Source organism: Falco punctatus (genome assembly GCF_963210335.1).
Source record: "Falco punctatus genome assembly, chromosome: 14".
In the NCBI taxonomy this organism is placed as follows: Eukaryota; Metazoa; Chordata; class Aves; order Falconiformes; family Falconidae; genus Falco; species Falco punctatus.
This window is the reverse complement of record NC_137594.1, coordinates 8,930,378-8,947,733: the sequence shown is the minus strand read 5'-3', so window position 1 is coordinate 8,947,733 and position 17,356 is coordinate 8,930,378. Positions and strand designations below refer to the sequence as shown.

At 35.4% G+C, this 17,356-nt stretch overlaps 1 protein-coding gene across 3 annotated transcripts in view; it reads left to right on the top strand.

The window, feature by feature from the left end:
* Positions 1-9,384, top strand: part of CDH8 (cadherin 8) — a 230,399-nt gene extending 221,015 nt beyond the window's left edge. For 2 of the 3 annotated variants that reach the window (XM_080411176.1, XM_080411177.1), the window contains exons 12-13: positions 3,289-3,540; positions 4,672-9,384. In XM_080411176.1, the coding sequence (XP_080267302.1) occupies positions 3,289-3,540; positions 4,672-5,165 (746 nt within the window). In that variant the 3' untranslated portion in view covers positions 5,166-9,384. Of the gene's footprint in view, positions 1-3,288; positions 3,541-4,671 lie in introns of those variants that run through there. The other variant, XM_080411179.1, reaches the window with a different exon arrangement.
* Positions 9,385-17,356: the final 7,972 nt, after the last annotated feature.

The following is a 17,356-nucleotide window of genomic DNA, read 5'->3' as shown; positions in this document are numbered from 1 at the left end:
AGGAAGCACTTGGCTCTGTGGTAAGCATGTCCTTGGTTGTGGTTATTCAAAGTACTTTTGTCTAGAAATCACACTGGACATCTTGTAAAGACCTTCTGCGTTGTCATTATTTGTTCCAGCTATGAGGGAGATATTCCCGTAATAGCCTCTTTCATGGTTGTTTTGCAAATCTGCTTATAAACTTGAGAAACTCAGAGTCATCTGGTGATCTAAATGATTGATCTGATTTTATGTTTAAAAAAGGTAAGAATGAACTGCAGATCTAAACTGTAGTTATATATTCCTGGAGCTGTGTTACTCTGACCTTACACTGATGCAAAAATTTGTGATGAGTTAAGACAATTAAGAAGATCACTTATCTTTCACTATTCCTTAAGCCTACAGGACAGAATATATTTCCTAGTCCATCCTGTGTAGCTGGTACATCAACATCAGTGTTGATGTACATTTCATCAGTGAAATGGCATTTAATAGGATTCTGGCATTTCAATGAACTTCTTCAAGCCCTTCCCCACACAGAAGGGTAGAGAAGTCAGGGGAGGGCTTATTTTGGTTGAGAATGTCAAAGGACCTCCTGAATATACCTCACTAACTGGAGGTAAATGCTTAGTGTATCTCTTTGCTTATGGCAGGTTGCCTCAGAGCTTTGTTAACAGAGAGGGGCTCTTTTTTCCTGCATGTAATTTTCCATGTTTTTCTAAAAATAACATGAAAAAATAAATAGCCTGAACAGCGCTATAATGAAGAATCAGTGGGTTAATTGGAAAGATGAGTGGAAAGTGATTGTCCCCTCTCCTGCTGAGCACCTGCTGCCAAGTTAATTCATGCAGCAGTCCTGGAGGTTGTTCCTGGAGGAGATTCCTGCTGTTTTGTCAGCTATGGGTAAGGGGAATGTCCACAGAGAGGAGAAAGCAAATCATACAGATTGAGTTTATTGCTAATCAGCTGCCAGGATTTATTTTCAAGTTCTAGGAACCAACTAAATTGTCAGTTATAAGAGTCCTTGTTCTTCACTCAAGAATCACATCTCCAGCAACACCAAGGTATATTTATTGTAAGACTTAGCAAAAAAAGGGAAGAAATTTGTTGCTAAACAAAATTCCCAAGGCAAAATTGAATACTTACCATCCACTGGCAAAATAACTTGGTCATTTCATTTTGCTTTTCCTATTGACTATTGATTGCCAGTTTTTTCCCAGGCACAACAAATGCAACTTTAGTCTAACATAGTAGCTTAAAAAAAAAAAAAACCAAACAAAACAAAGAAAAAACCAAAACCACCCCCCCAAACCACACCTCTGTAAAAAAAGTTTATCTTCTCTCCTTGTTTTCTATCTTGTCTTACATAATACTAACTATTCAGCCATTATAATTTATTTTATACTTAAATAGTTCAGCTAAATTTCCCAAATACCGTGCATATCTTTTGCTTCATTTATTTTGAACTTGATTTGATAACTGTTACTGGTACCAGTTAGTTTCTTATACTCAGCACAGCTTTACTGATTGGCAGAAATGAGCACTTTATTTTCTCTATCCCTTCTCCTTCCTCTCGTTTTTTATGTCCTCTTCTATTTGTCTCTTTATAGCACTCCTCCTTTTCTACTTTGTTTTATTCTGTGATTCTGGTTTACAAGAATTTTCTGAATGAGGAGGAGTGGCAGTGAGTGTGTCAGAAAGATGGAAGGGGTCTGAAGCTGTGACCAAGAGGAGCTTCTTTTTTTTTTTTTTCTTCCTAAAGCCATGTGCCTTAGCTCTTTTGCATATCTGTAAAGGGCAGGGATGCCAGGGCTCAGCATATCAATCCTTTCCTCCAGCTTGGACAGAGAAGGACTGTACCAGGCTTATAGGAAGGCACAGTCTGTATCAGTACAGATTTCTACAGCACAAGAAGTCACTGTGTAATATAACTATGAAAGTCTCTGGAGTTCTGAATAAATGACTACAGATGTGATACTTCTGAGTGGGATTTATCTCAAAGACAGACAGAACTGGAAATTGAGCCCCGCAGTTTTTTCTCCTTTAAAAGGTTAAAGCAAAAGGATTAAGGATGCAACTTCTGCTGAGATATTTTTAATTTTGTAGGAGAAAATCAAATCGACAGATAAATTTATTTTCCAGTATTTGAAAATGTGTGTGTGTGTGTGTGTGTGCAGAGGAGGAAAAGAATGCTATCAGATAAAAAAATGTACCTTTTACACATAACAATAGATGTGGCGCTCTTTGGTAAAGCTATACACACTGATATTCAGGAAAACTTATTTACAATATTATTTTACTAACATAACATCTGCTTTTGTTCCTTGCAGTTCAGCTAGAGAGTAAGCATGACACTGGAAGTAGTTTGACTTGCACTCATGAGTTTAAACCTCGGATACATTCAAGCAAGGAGGAGGAGTGCAGTTTTTGCTTAATTCTAATGTGTGCTAAATGTTGTCTTAAAACACACTTGACTTTTCCACTGCATTATAGTGGCACATACGATACAGGGTATCGTCAAGGAGTTTGCTCCTATTTGAGCTGTCAGAATTCTTAAAAGCTTATACCTGGAATTTATTTTCAGTAAGCACATATGCTTCCTTTAATTTTGTAAAGGCCACAAAGAAGGACTAGACTAATTATTTAGCTCCAGGGTGCCATCAGTTTTGATATGACTGTTTCCAACTTGAACAGATAAAAAACTTCTGTCATGGAAAGACAAATAATTAGAAATATTTTTTGTTCTGCAAAGGTATTATGAAGTGAGCATATGTATACTCTTTATATAGTAGTTAATTTTTAGGTTGATCTTCATGTGTTGCATGCTCTAAATGCTAAGAAAAATGCTGAAATCATGACATAATCTGCAATATAAATTATAGTAAGAACCTCTCCAGGCTGTGTAAGAGTGATTGGTAGGTGATTGCCCCATGGAAAGATACAGTAAGACTGTGAAATCAAAGACCTTGAACTTCAGAAGGAGCCTACCTGAATTTCAGTTTCTTAGTCATTGAGTGGGACAACGAGGCTTCATTGTTCTTTTGTATGAAACAATTACCCATGTGCTTAAATACCAAATAAACTTCCTACCACATGACACAAGAAAATGCATATGTTGCATTCACTCATTTTTGGGCATGGGCAGCCAGACAGAAAGGGGAAGGATTTCTGTGCCACATGCTGCTGGTATAATAAGTGTAATAAAGTGCGTATGTGTTTGTATAGAGATTTTCTGAATGCATTAAGAAAAAGCTGTGGTTTTAGCGGTTATTCTGTGTGGTAAACCAATGCAAGTTTTCCCTTTTCCAGATAACACTCTCAGCATATTGGCAAAGCATAGTGGATTCAGCCGACAGAAGCAAGAAGTATATCTACTGCCAATCATAATAAGCGATAGTGGGAATCCTCCTATGAGCAGCACTAGCACTCTCACTATTCGAGTCTGTGGTTGCAGCAGTGATGGTATTGTCCAGTCCTGTAATGTTGAAGCATACGTACTTCCCATTGGACTCAGTATGGGAGCCCTAATTGCAATATTAGCGTGCATCATTTTGCTGCTAGGTACGTATTCGTTTCACAGTCTGGTGTTCAAAATTTTTCTGATTCCTGGGTGGCTGTAAGCAAGCAAAGAAGTCACATGGAAGGACATACAATCTAATACAATGTAATGTGCAGCAGTACTAAAAAACATTTCAGGACTGCATCCTTACTTACTGAGCCTTGAACAAAAGCATATAAAACAAAGTCCCAATCTGAAATAGTCTTACACACATTACATAATAAACAGGTATGGAATATGAAACTGAAAATAAAATCAGGTATGTTAAATAGCAAGATGAACACAGTATGTACTGCACAGTTGGAAAATGAATTGGTTGTATCTTCTAAGGCTTGTATGAGTTTATCCTGGATTGGAATGGCACAAGAGATATTACAGTTTTACAAGATCAGAAGTACTATATTTCAATAAAACATACAAAATTTGTATAAAACATCATGCAAGGGAGAGAACAGTGAAGGAAGAGGCCTATTTCTGCACTTTGCAGCTTCACTTTGTAACTGAGATTTACATCAGTAACTGAGATTTCAGCATTAAGCTGCAAAAACATCAGTGTAACCATTTTAAAGCTTTTTATGCATCTGTCCATGATTCTGAAAACGGTATACCTAAGCTCTTTCTTTTTTGCTTTACTGTCTCATTCTCTTTTCAGTTATATAATGTGAGCCTGTTGCAACACAAAAAATAGACACCAATTTCCTTCTGTCATCAGGGCTATGTTTTCAGAAAAACATCCTCTAATTTTGGAAAATTCCATCATAATGTAGATCATTACAGGCTATGTTCAGTGAATGATGATAGGTTGACTTCACTTAGATTTGCAACTTTTCCAAAGGGAAAAGTTGTTTAATTTTGAGGCTTAAAACTGGAAGGATGCAAAATCTTACTGCTTAGATAAAATTGACACTCAGATGTAAATACAAGCTGATAATAGAAAACTAGAGGAGTAACCACAGCTCCCGATCAAATTTTTATCATGTGAATGGGGTTGAAGTTATAGGTCTTCAATATTTTCACTACCCTTATTGCTCTTATTTTCACAAAAAGCAACATATCACCTTCTGCAACTGCCCTTAACGTGTATTTTGATTGGAAACTTTTTACCTAATCAGCCTGTGATGCTTTCTTTGCAGTCATTGTGGTGCTGTTTGTAACACTAAGAAGACATAAGAATGAGCCTCTAATCATCAAAGATGATGAAGATGTGAGGGAAAATATTATTCGGTATGATGATGAAGGAGGTGGAGAAGAAGATACAGAAGCTTTTGACATTGCAACTTTGCAAAATCCAGATGGAATTAATGGATTTTTGCCTCGCAAGGATATTAAGCCTGATCTTCAATTTATGCCCAGGCAGGGTCTTGCACCTGTTCCTAATGGTGTTGATGTTGATGAATTTATTAATGTAAGGCTCCATGAAGCTGATAATGATCCCACTGCTCCACCATATGACTCTATCCAGATTTATGGCTATGAAGGAAGAGGGTCAGCAGCTGGTTCCCTTAGCTCATTGGAGTCCTCTACATCAGACTCAGATCAGAATTTTGACTACCTCAGTGAATGGGGTCCTCGCTTTAAAAGACTTGGAGAACTTTACTCAGTTGGAGAAAGTGACAAAGAGACTTGACAGTGGATCACAAACTTTTTCAATGTTGACTTAATGATCATGTAATATTCTAGGGCCACTGCTGTTAGTTAAAACTGATGTGGCTTTTTGTTTTAGAGGCAAGTTTAGCGCCGGTCATCTATAAAATCAATTACATTGTAATGTTGAACCAAAAAAAAAAAAAAAAAGTATATGTTAGGAGGTTAAGTCTTGTGGAGTGTGAAGTAAAGTATGTGGAGTGTCTAGAAGTCTTTGGATATTTGGTATTCACTTGACCACGCTGAAGATGGAGATTTGGATCTTTGATTATCTTCAGTGAATTGAAAAGAACAAAAAGAAATTGGTGCTTTCTTAGAAAACGGACTTGCAGGGATTTTGCTGTTGAACAGTATCTCCTGCCAGTATGTGTAAAGCTAATGGTTTGTTTCTGCATTGCCAACAAAGATCCTGCCACAGAAATGTTAAAAGCAATATCATGGTCTTCTTAGCAATGCTGAATAGAAATAGCATTGTAATTTCCTACTGGCTTCTACTGTGCAGTGACCATACATTGTACATACAGTAATTGTTGGCCACGTAACCACAGACTGAATATCATCTTTAAATATTGTGTCAAGCCTTAAAATATTCACATGTTCTTAATCCATTCCAGTGATGGGTAATAAAGCCTACTAATGTGCAGAGATTCAGAGGCAGGGCTACAAAACCTTGTTTTACAAAAGGATCTTTTTCTAGAAGAAGGATCAATCCTGTGCTTCATCTTCTGAAAGGAAAGAAAAAACTGTGAAAGGGGATGGACTTACATATATGAAAGAATTGCTGATTTTATTGCTAAAGATCGAATTTATTTGTTTAATCTTTGAAATAAGTATTTTATTGATGTCCATTACTGCTTTTATTTATTAAGACTGATAACATATAGAGTAAGATTATGAAGAAAACTAAATTATATCCTTTAGATTTTTTTTCTATATATAATGAATGTTTAATACATGTACATTTTGAAAAGAAAAATTACAAATTGTTGCAGGTTAAAGCAGTAACCTATCCATTTGCAGTAGCTGAATTTTAAGAGAATGCTGGCAGGAATAAAACTTTCCCAGAGAAAACTTTTGACAGTTTTATATCTTCTTCATAAATCTAGTACCTGGTGTTTTTAATACAAGCACAAACAGCTGGAAGTAAACTGGTTCATGTGAATATTTAAACTATAGACTTTTAGAATTATACACATAACACAGTACAGTAAAAAACATGCTTATAGTTCTCCACTGTATTAGAGCAGGAACCAGTGTGTACATAATTTTACTGCTTATGTTATTAGCATTTCTTTTCTATAATATTCATAGTGATGCACCAGGGCTCTTGCACACAGAGAAAGAACACTAGAAGCTGCGAGCATACTCAATTTGTAATGCAAACTTGCCATTTAGAAGTAGCAATTGTATAATAAAACTGCGTATTACATGCAAATCATTTTAATTTTCTACTTTGTTTTGAAGCTATATTATTGTTTGTTTATTTACTCCATGTATTGTATTCAGAGAAACTCCTGTATTGTTTCCTACTTTGTGAAATATATTTTTATAAATATTTCTCTTGTTATTGCTTTTCTTTCAGTTTTACCTGTACACTGCAGAAAGGAATCTGCCTGAATATCTTCATAGTTTTTTGAGGAATGTAGTTCCTTCAAAATTATTTATTTATTAATTGAATACAGTCGAAATAAAAAAGGGTAATGTTTGAAGCAATTTTTGACAATGTTTGCAGAATTAAATACACAGCAGCCTTGACCACAGGAGTTATGTGTAACTAATTCCCCGCTCCATGCTGAAAAATAACCTCACACTTTTTTGTTATTGCTAGTAAGAACAATCCCCTCTTTTTAAGCTCCTGTAATGTTTGTTCTGCAGAGAAAAATGTCTTAATGCACCACCCTCAATTTTGCCTGTATTTCAAAATGGAAACATTTACTTTAGCTGTGGCATAGCTGGTTGTAATGACTGTAGTTTGTGGACAACTAACATGCTAACACCACTTTTATATGTATTATAAAGATTTTGTTGTCATTAATGAAGTTCAAATTCATTTAAGTTACACTGCATTAAAAAAAATTGCTTATGAATAACTTTATACAGCAATTTGGATAATACTATAAATTGAACAGTGAGGTAATCTAAAGATTGAAAAGAAGCAGTCATCAAGATTTCAATGAAATCAAACAGGTTTATGTAACAGATTGTAATAAAAGCCAAACACATTCTTACTAATCACTTGGACCAAGTGTCAGGGTGTTCTGAATTGCCATGCCAAATCTAATAGTAGTGTAAATGGAAAAGTCTGATTTGAAATTTAGACTAAGCCAATTTCTAGACTACATCCCAATCCTGGGAGCAAAGGAAGGTGCTGTGAGATATGGATCACATTATTGTCTATAGTCACATAAGTGTTTAGGGCAAGTAGCTCTGACTATGAGTTATATTATCTACTGCAGAGTTTTGCAAAGCTCTTTTGTAGGAAAACTCACAAATGGATAACTCTTTGATTGCCTTTTTGATTGAAAGTTCCATCTGAGACCATGACAGCGCATTCAGTAATAAGATTTCCAGGAAAAAAAAATCCCATCACTGGCACTGTAGGCGAGGCAAAGCATGACAGAAATCTCATCATTGTCAGTCGAAAAGAGATGGTAGCTGCTACTGCTGGGCATACTGTAAATTGTGCATTTATACAGGTTTTAAACATGAATATCTACAATGCAGAGGGGAGAAAGAAATTAATGAATTTGTGATCTGTCAATAGCAACGTGTTATTTCTTGAAGTCATTGCTACCCCACCAAAGGGAAATAATTCATTCTGCAAACTAATTCCATGTAATTTGAATATAAAATTTATACCAAAACACATTAGGGGTTTAAATGTTGATCGTTAGTTTTCTAGTACTTCTCCTTTTTTGACAAAGAAATTAATTCAGTATAAAATTGTTTTGGATAACAGCGGTATTGAGGGGGATTAGAATCATATTGTTCTACATTTCACCTCTAGATTTAGACATATTGGTGACATTCTTTTTAAGCATGTAAAATGGTAATTCATCTTTTTCAACAACATTTAATTAGCAATTGACTCATTGTAAGTGACACGGAAAATGCATTAAATTAGAATTATTAATACTGATAAATTTGAGAATTAAATTCTCAAAATCTTTTACAAGTGCCAAGCGCCTTAGAGTCCCACTAATTCTGGCTTGCCTTCACCTAGCTATCTCATTTTGTCAGAATTGCTAAAGTAAATCATCCCACACATGAAAGGTGGAATTCTACATTTTTGGCATGGGCATTGTCCAGATACAAAATTAAGCTGAGGCACTTATATATGCAAGTACTGAGAAGTGAATGTGTGTACATGTTTACAAATTATAACTCAGATGACTAAAGGTCTTCGACATATCCTGTCATTTACAGTAACTGAAAGCACATGCTATTTGTGTGCTATGACCTTGAAATCAGATCATGGGAAGCTCAGTTAGACACAATAAATTTTTTATCTGGTATTATTTATACCTTTTTGTCTATGATGAGTTTGAAATGACTGAAATATACAGAAAATAAAATGGCTGAAGATTTTCTTTTAAATCAGCAGTTGCTGATCACAAGAGAAACATTTAGCACTATGGCAACTCCAAATACCATCAACTATGTTACCGTACAGCAGTAACAATCCTCAATTTGGAGAACTGACAGAATGTCTGCAATACAGTATGTTCAAAATAACTTTATTTGTACAGGTCTGCTAGAGATGGATCTGCTGATTCTCATATACAGAGAAAAATAAAACAATTATGCTATTTCCATGCAGTTGCATGTACCTACACGTGTGCCTGGCATATTTTTTTAACAGCCTGCATGGTCATGGAATTCTAGAAACGGATAAATGGGCTTAGAAAGCTTCTCCAAGGTTTGTCCAGCTGGAGGAAACCTTGGCAGGTAATCTGTATCTGTATTTTGGGGGATGTAAAATTTAAGTCTTAAGCAAGCCATTTGTTTCTCCCCTTTTCCCTGCCCCTCTCTCCACCACTTCACTATCCTGAGCTGTAATACTGTGAACATAATATTAGGAATTAAGTTCATTAAGATCACATAGCTCTATTTCAGCTTATTTCAGCTGGTGTGCTCACTGACTGGAAGTAAGCAGGTAGGCCAGGATAGTTAGATTCACCAAACTCTCTCTTCCCTCTCTCTTACCCTATTTGTAAAACAAATCTTTGTTTAAAAACAAAACAACCCCAAAACCCCAACAAACAACAGTATGCAAGTGACTTTACTTTTCAGTTGTAGTTAGAGGACTCTGTTGTTACTTGAACAAGTTTCTGTGCTGAATAAAAATAAGCAAATAAATAAATAAAAGGTATGACTAGAAGCAATACAAAACCCTATCATAGGAAGACTTGTAGTGAACAGTCTGGCTTAATTATACCAAAGAACTGTTTCTGTATTTTAAAACACACTGGAAATTCTAAAGCTAATGATGGTGCTTTTTAGTTAATAAAAAGAATGTTCAGTAGCAACACATATTCACAAGTATCTCTGATCAAGCAAAGTGAAAAGAGGTTACTCAAAAAAATATTTTTCTGATTTGGAATGGTTTTAGTATTAGCAAGATGTCCTAGTAAATTAAAGTTTATTAAAAGGACAAAAAAAATGGTGGGGGGAGTATTCATCTTTATTAGTTTTCTTTCAGAATGTAGCAGGTGTCATTAGCAGCAGACAGAGTACTGGTGGAGTGAGCAATGGAAACTTTCTGTAGTCTTATCATTCAGAGAAGTTGGACTTGTATTATTTGTACACTGTTTGTGCAAGACAATTTTCTGGCTTTGTGGAATATGGAAACCAATCCAACTTGCTGTATAAGTCACTGTGATGGGTTTTGTAATCACACTGCAAAATTAGTCTAGCTGCTGTATTATACTGGCTTACGTGCTGCAGAACTAGTCCCTCTCCAATGTCATAGTATTTTAAATGAGAAAATATAAAAGCCCTGACAATGCTTTTTGTGCAACTGCAACTAAGACATCTTCCAACACGGCTAATAAAAGCGAGCTGAAGCAGAGTTTCTGTACAGAGCCCTGTAAATGTGTTCATTAGGATTGCAACACAACTATTCTTTTTTTTTTTTTCCTCCTCCTCCTACCCCCACTCCTCCATCACAAAAATTAAACCAGTGAAATAAACAAAATGAAAATGTCAGCCTTCTCTTCAGAAAGGATATGTAATAATTTAGAAAATTCCCTTTCTTCTTCTTCTACCATTTCAGATGCTTGCTTGAATGAAATCTGTGTGACAATTACAGGCAGATATGAGGGATGAGTAGAGGTTACCTGTTTCATTACATGAATGGAGAAAACATTTATAGTATGAAGGCAGTAGTGCACTCTCCTCAAAATCTCGTCAAAATAAAAATCTTGCAGATGTTCCTCTAGGGAATGCTCATCACACCACACATATTCAGGCAAAGCTTTTCCTCAATGTATACAAAATAGAACTGTTCTTTCTCTGTGCACTCCCAACAACTACTTGAAGTCAAATACTGGCATCTCAAATTCCTGTTCATCAAATGAACATGGGCCAGCTATTCTGTGGTAGATACCTATATACAGACTCACTCCACAGTGCTTATGAACACATAGATGTGTATCTTTACTGATGTGGAAAGGTTTTGATTTGTGAAGTTTGGAATAAACAGCCAGTAAGACAAAAGGTAGGTAGCATTGATAACCGATGGTAAAAGGATGGATGATTCTGGAATAGGTGCTCATTTTGAATATTACTTGAGTATTTTTGTTGCCTAAATCTAGCCTTGGTTTGTTGTGGGTTATTTTTCATTTCAAAATACTAACAGCAAAAAAGTAAATTCCCTGCTCTTCATAACAGCTTGTTTTTTCAATTATACGACAGGTCTTATGTTGGGGGGTATATGTGTCTTTTTGTCATTTCTTTCTTTGTTAATGTAACTTCCAGTGACGGCAACATTGACACAGTTCATTATGCCAGATTTCACAAGCTGGCGGTATCAACAATTACTATAAAAGATATGTAATTTTAATTGAAATATTATTTATAGAATTGCAAGTAATGCAAAACCAGTTGAATCACCTTTAAAAATAAACTCCAGCAGTCCCACATTTCCAGCCACAGATGTTACCACTTTTGGACTAATTTTCAAATACACTGGTATACCTGTATTCACATGCAGTTGGCATGAGTTTACTTGCAAGAGAATACCTCAGTCTCTTTAGACATTGTTGATGAATAAGTTTCCTATATTTTATTTTAAAAAGTATGTCATGATTTAAACCTATGGACAAGGAAAGAGTAGGTTTTTATACTCAAAAACATATTCACAAGTAGAATCCAGAACTGAATTCAAAGTCCTGGTCCAACGCCTCAGCTGTGAAGATACAGGCAAGTGGACAGCTGATCAGAGGCAAGTAACAGATTTTTTTCAGCAATGCATATGACTTCCCTCCTTCACACAATGAAGGGGTCTTGGTACAACTATCAAGCGCATGGTGGTTTTGTAGGTTACCTGAGGCAGGGTGTTATCCCAGCCTCCTGCCAGGTAAATTCCATGACAAAGCTGTGAAGGTTGCCCAGAGCCTGCCATCTACAGAGGGGCAGGTGTAGCTTTACAGTCCTTGTATTAAGACAGCTTTTAGTCTTTCAGTCAGTACTAGCTTCCTTTCAAATTCTTCACTTTCAGATCTTAATTGTTTCAAGTTGTAGCAACCCAGTATAACCTGTTATACCAAATAAAGGCAGGGTATTGTTAGGTAAAATGTCATTGCAACACAGAGCAGGAGATACAATTAATCCTTCCAGAAAAAGGTCAAGTATGAATCATCGAATGCTGTAGGTTTTTAATGGGTATTTTCCAACCCTCTCACTTCACATGAAATACCAGCCATTTATTTTATTGTATATAATATTTCTTCTTTAAATGAAAGTAAAAGTTGATGATAAAGGAAGTTTATTCAGACTGTCATAATGTCTGCTGATTCTTTTTTATAATTTACAAAACAAATAGGAAATTTTCAGACCATAATTGTATAGACACAGCCTAATATCTGACCAGAACAGAACACATTACTCTTTTCTTTCTGTCTTATCCTCATGAATGTTTTTGACTTGTTTAATTAATTAATTAATTAAATTTCCCATTGTGCCTGGTCTTGTCCACATGGCAGTTTGTTTGAGAGCTTTTTAACTCAGACTCTGGTAAGAAACCTTTCCTTTCAGGCAGCGTGCTAATGTCAGGTATGAAAGAAAACTACTATTTTATGAATCTATGATTGCCTTAATAACTGATTTTCAAGTTTTTCCACAGTTTCTCTTTCTGAATACATTTTATCACTTAAAGATGCATGAAGGAATTAGGTGAGTGGGGTTTTTGCAATCCTAATGTGACACAAACAGAATCTATTGATTTTGAGAATGTACTTCCCCTTATGTCAGCATGATGGTCAAATCAGCACATAATGATGTGAAGAGTTTTACTATCACAAACCAACTTCTAGTTGAGAATAGAAAAAGAAATATATTTAAAATATAAAAAAACAAAACAAAACAAGCAAAACTAGGTATCTTTACCTATATATTTTAGAATGACTCAGTCTAGTTTTAATTTTCATTTTCATTTCCCATGTACGGGTTCTAATAATCCCAAAAGGTACTTGCACTGAAATCAATGTCTGCTAGCTAGCTTTGCATGACAAAAGGGGCTAGATTTAGCCCCAAGAAATGCTATACCAAATGTTTGCATTGTGGAACAGATCCTACAGATAAAATCCTTTTTCTCCACTCATGAGATGATAAAATGAGTATTCAGAAAAGGTTATTTTGATAGAAAGTTATATTTTACTTTGAAAACTGTGTCTTCACTGCTGAACATTCTTGGGTTCCTCCAAACCATTCAAGTCTGAATATAAGTACCAATATACATACAAGTCTTTTGCAAACTGAAGTCTATTGTTTCTCCTTATGAAAAATTGAGCAGTGGCTACAGCATTTTATTTCAGCAATATTTTCATTGTGCTTTGTGGAATATTTTCTGGAAACAAATATGTATGCTGACACTTATAGGGTAATTTCCATTAAGAGAATGGACATTATTGCTGCGAATGGTAGTTTCATGTGAATTATGAAAATTGATGGTCTGATATCAATTTAGTTTTCAACGTGGAAATTATGGGAGCTGTAGTCCTCATGGAGAGTGTGGATACATTCCATTGTTGGAAGTCATGACAGGTAAAAACCGTGACAGCTTCCGACTGAACAGGAGGTTTACAGGTTATAAGAAAAGTTGTGGGGAAGACACAGTTTGCACTCCAGGTTTTAGTGTTATGTTGTTAAATGCTTCCTCATCCTATTTTTTTGTTTTCATATAAGACTAGAAAACTGTAGGTTGAATAATCATTCCAGAGAATGGACCTACCCACACAAACTCTGGGAGGGAGATAAGCAACCCTTTCATTATATAGTAGCCTAAGGTAGAGGAGGAAGTGTGCATGGCTCCATACAGTATGATATGTTATTGTGGAGATTTCTAAGTAAGGAATGCACTACTGAGTAAAAGGATAATGAACAGCTTAGTCCTAGCAAGTGCCAGCTGCACCAGGTGTGAGTGCTGTAGACTGAGAGGATCTAATTTGCCTGTTTCTGTTTTGGCATTTATTCCTGATTGCTTTTAGGTGGAAGGTGGAGCACAAAAAAAACAGTGAGAAAGAAACTGAGGCACTAAGTCAATGTCTGGATCTAATGTAATACCTGACCAGGTAAGTGTGTAGTAATCATTTTTATATTTGTCCTGGGAACCTAAACATTTTTCTTTGAAAGCTGAAATTCAGATTATGAATAGTTGGAAGTGCTTATAGAATGTTTTTTGTATTCATAGCACTTGACGCTTTACATAAAACATTCAAACAAGTTTCTATAAATTGTGAAGGGCTAATGATGAAAAAGGGGTGCAGCTGAAAAAAAGTAAATAAAACAACAACAACAACAAAAAAAATCTGCTGTGAATAGTTCACCTAGCAAAAAAGGGTATAAGTTTCCCCTGTGCAGGGAACCAGAGTGAGACCTATACACCACTTAATTAACACTTAAACCCACAAAATATGGCCCTCAGCACTGCAGTCATTTTCTCTGAGGACACAAGCATAGAGAATAAGCTTCAAACTTGTAGGCTATTGCCATTATGTTGGCAGTCTCATACATCATTGTAACTTTCATGCCTGTACCCAATGGCTTTACAATTCTGTAGTGCAGTGTAAGCTGAAAATGTTCAAAATTGTACAAGTCAGCTGGTGAGAATTCAAATAATGTACAAGAGTTGAAAGTGAATGAGCAGCTAAAACATAAGGTGTCACTTATAATCAAATCACTGTGTTGCAATCTGAGTCTGAGTATAATTGTTTTTAGTGTGTATGCAGTAAACCCCAAATCAGATTGGGAATGTAGCGATTTCTGGGATGAGTAACAGAGCGGAAAGCAGTATAAATGAGATAAAAAAAAAAACCAAAAAACAGAATTTGTTTCTCACAAATACGTTATAAATATGAGACAGAGTATGTGTATGGAGTATGGGAGAAAATGAAAAGAAAATATCAAAAATTTGAGAAAGATTCTGCACGCAGGGACCATTAACACCTTGACATTCAGTCTTTATAAACAGGATTGATGGTCCAGTTTACAAGGTTCTCAAGCATTTTTCTGTTCTGGTAAGACAACTATTAGAGAACTTCTACTTGGGTTATTTTCTTCACTGCTCTTATCTGCAACACAAGCAACTTTATTTCTTCTTGTTATAAAACGAATTATCATCAGAGTCACCTGAGCTGAGCAGTAATATATGTCTGATCATCTCACTATGCCTTAAATAGACGTTTGTATTTCAGATTGTCTTTCACCCAAAGGTGAAAGACAATCAAATATCTTACAGTATTTCTTTCTGATGTTTTAGTATTTCATGTCTTTGATTTGATGATATTTATACAGCTCCTTTGCCTTTTGCAAACTGAAGGAAAGATATATGAAGTTGCCTTTTAGAAAAAAAGGAACCATACTAACTGGTCAGCTTCAGAAAAACAGCATGGGTAAAGAATTTATTTTCTTCCAATTCAGCAGAATTTCACAGGAACAAAGAAACATACTAATTTTTTTTTTTTTTCATTTTCCAGAACAGATGGATTTCCCCATTACCACTAACTTGTACATGTATTAGGGAGAGAACTACAATGATCCTGATGATGTTAGTATTGATGCTAAGAAAGAGCTAGATAACTCAAAGTTTTTCTTGAAGTCACAGGTTAAAGCTTGAATTTGATTTCAAATGAATCTTTCAGCGTGATACACACACTGTGGACAATACTGACTGAACAGGGAATGAGCATGCTCAGTGCACAGCTGTCTAGCAGACACTGAATATCACAGAAGCATGATGCCAGAGAGGTTTCTCATATTTTACATAAAATTATAGAAAAAATGTAGTTTGGAGGAGACCTCCTGAGACCTGCTCCCCTGCTGGTACAAGTTCTAAATAAGTCCAAAATTTGTAGTGCCTTCCTTCCCCCTGTGAGTCTGGAATGTCTTTCCATGAAAATTAGTGCATGAGGAAGGACTGTGTATGGAGGTAGGATACTGAGTCTTAGATACATTCCTGGGACTGTCTATTTAGATGTAGCCTAAATGAGTGCAGGTTTATCAGAATGTGTTATTCTGTCTCATCAGGGTACCAGAGTATGACTGTTCTGCTCTCTCACAGTAATACTGAATGTATTACTAAGTGTGAGTAAAGAAAGGCATTAGAATCAAAACCACAAAAGTTAAAGATTAGAAATAAAATCTCTAGTCCCCTGCAATTCTTCTTGAGAGTTAAGAGAAAAGGACTTTCAGATCTTGTTTTGTTAAAATATGCAATAAGCTTAAAGAAGTTATATGATACTATAAATAACATGAGGGTTTGAGTAGAAATTGTCATTGTAATACATGGATCAATAAAGAAAAATCATATAGTTCCCAAGCAGATACTTCAGAACAAAGGTCAATTTCTCATTACCCTTTACTCTGTGCCTTTCTTATTTTATGTGCTATTCTCTCAAAAAAAATACTAATGACTTATGTCTGTGTGCTTTGCTGATTATATTCCTGTGGAATGTGCTCCATGCCAAACTTTTTATTTCATGTGGAGTGGCCAGAAACAAAAAAACAATGAGCTGTCCTGCCATTTCTCCTTTCCTCTCTCACCTCTGCTTTTTTTTCTGACAGGAAAGTGGATGTAGTTTACTAAGATGAATACCACTTAATTATTTTTTTTTTTAATTATAACCCCCTTTGGTATGGTATGGGTGAACTTTATGCTCATCACATGTTATGAGGTATGTTTAAATTCTGGGTGATTTTTAATCATAACGTCATTCATCTAAACAGGCATGTTACGTGCTAAAATAGTGTCTTTTTCAGGTAGTGGTACCTGTGTGAAAAGAATGGAATACAAACCTTTTAAATTATAGTCCCTGAAAAAAAATTAAAATTTTACATTCAAGCTAAATAATTTTTAAGTCTATCTCATCAATAAAGAAAGAATATAAACAATTAGCCCTTATATTGCCGGAGGTTAGTAGAAAGGTAGAAAAGGGAAAAAAAGAGAGAATGATACTGGATTGGTGAGAGGCAAAATAATAATGGAGGTTAAAAACCTGCTGTTATTCACAGGAGGTTCCTCAAGCATTAGACTGGTTCTTTGCCTCCATAGTAGAGCTGAGAAAAAACACATTAATAGTTTAATTAATAGCCGGACTTTAGAGACCCTAGCATTTCAAGAGACTCTAAGAATTTTTTCTTGAGAGATTTATTCCATCAAAAGTCTAAGAGAATTAGAGGGGAGATATATAATTCTTTTTCTTTAATGTACATTAGTTTCCATTGTAGTAGCTGAATGTCTCATTTTTGTTACTTGCACAACACCTCTATGTTGTAACATGCTATTAACCAGCTTGTACAAACTAAGAAACTGAAATAGTAAAACCCTTCTATAGGGCCACACAAAATATGTAATAAAACAGGAATCATAAGCTAAAAACTATGCATGTCCTGTAAGACCAGGACAGCCTTTTTTCTAGACCACTAGACTCTACAATAGCTAGAACAAGTTAACAG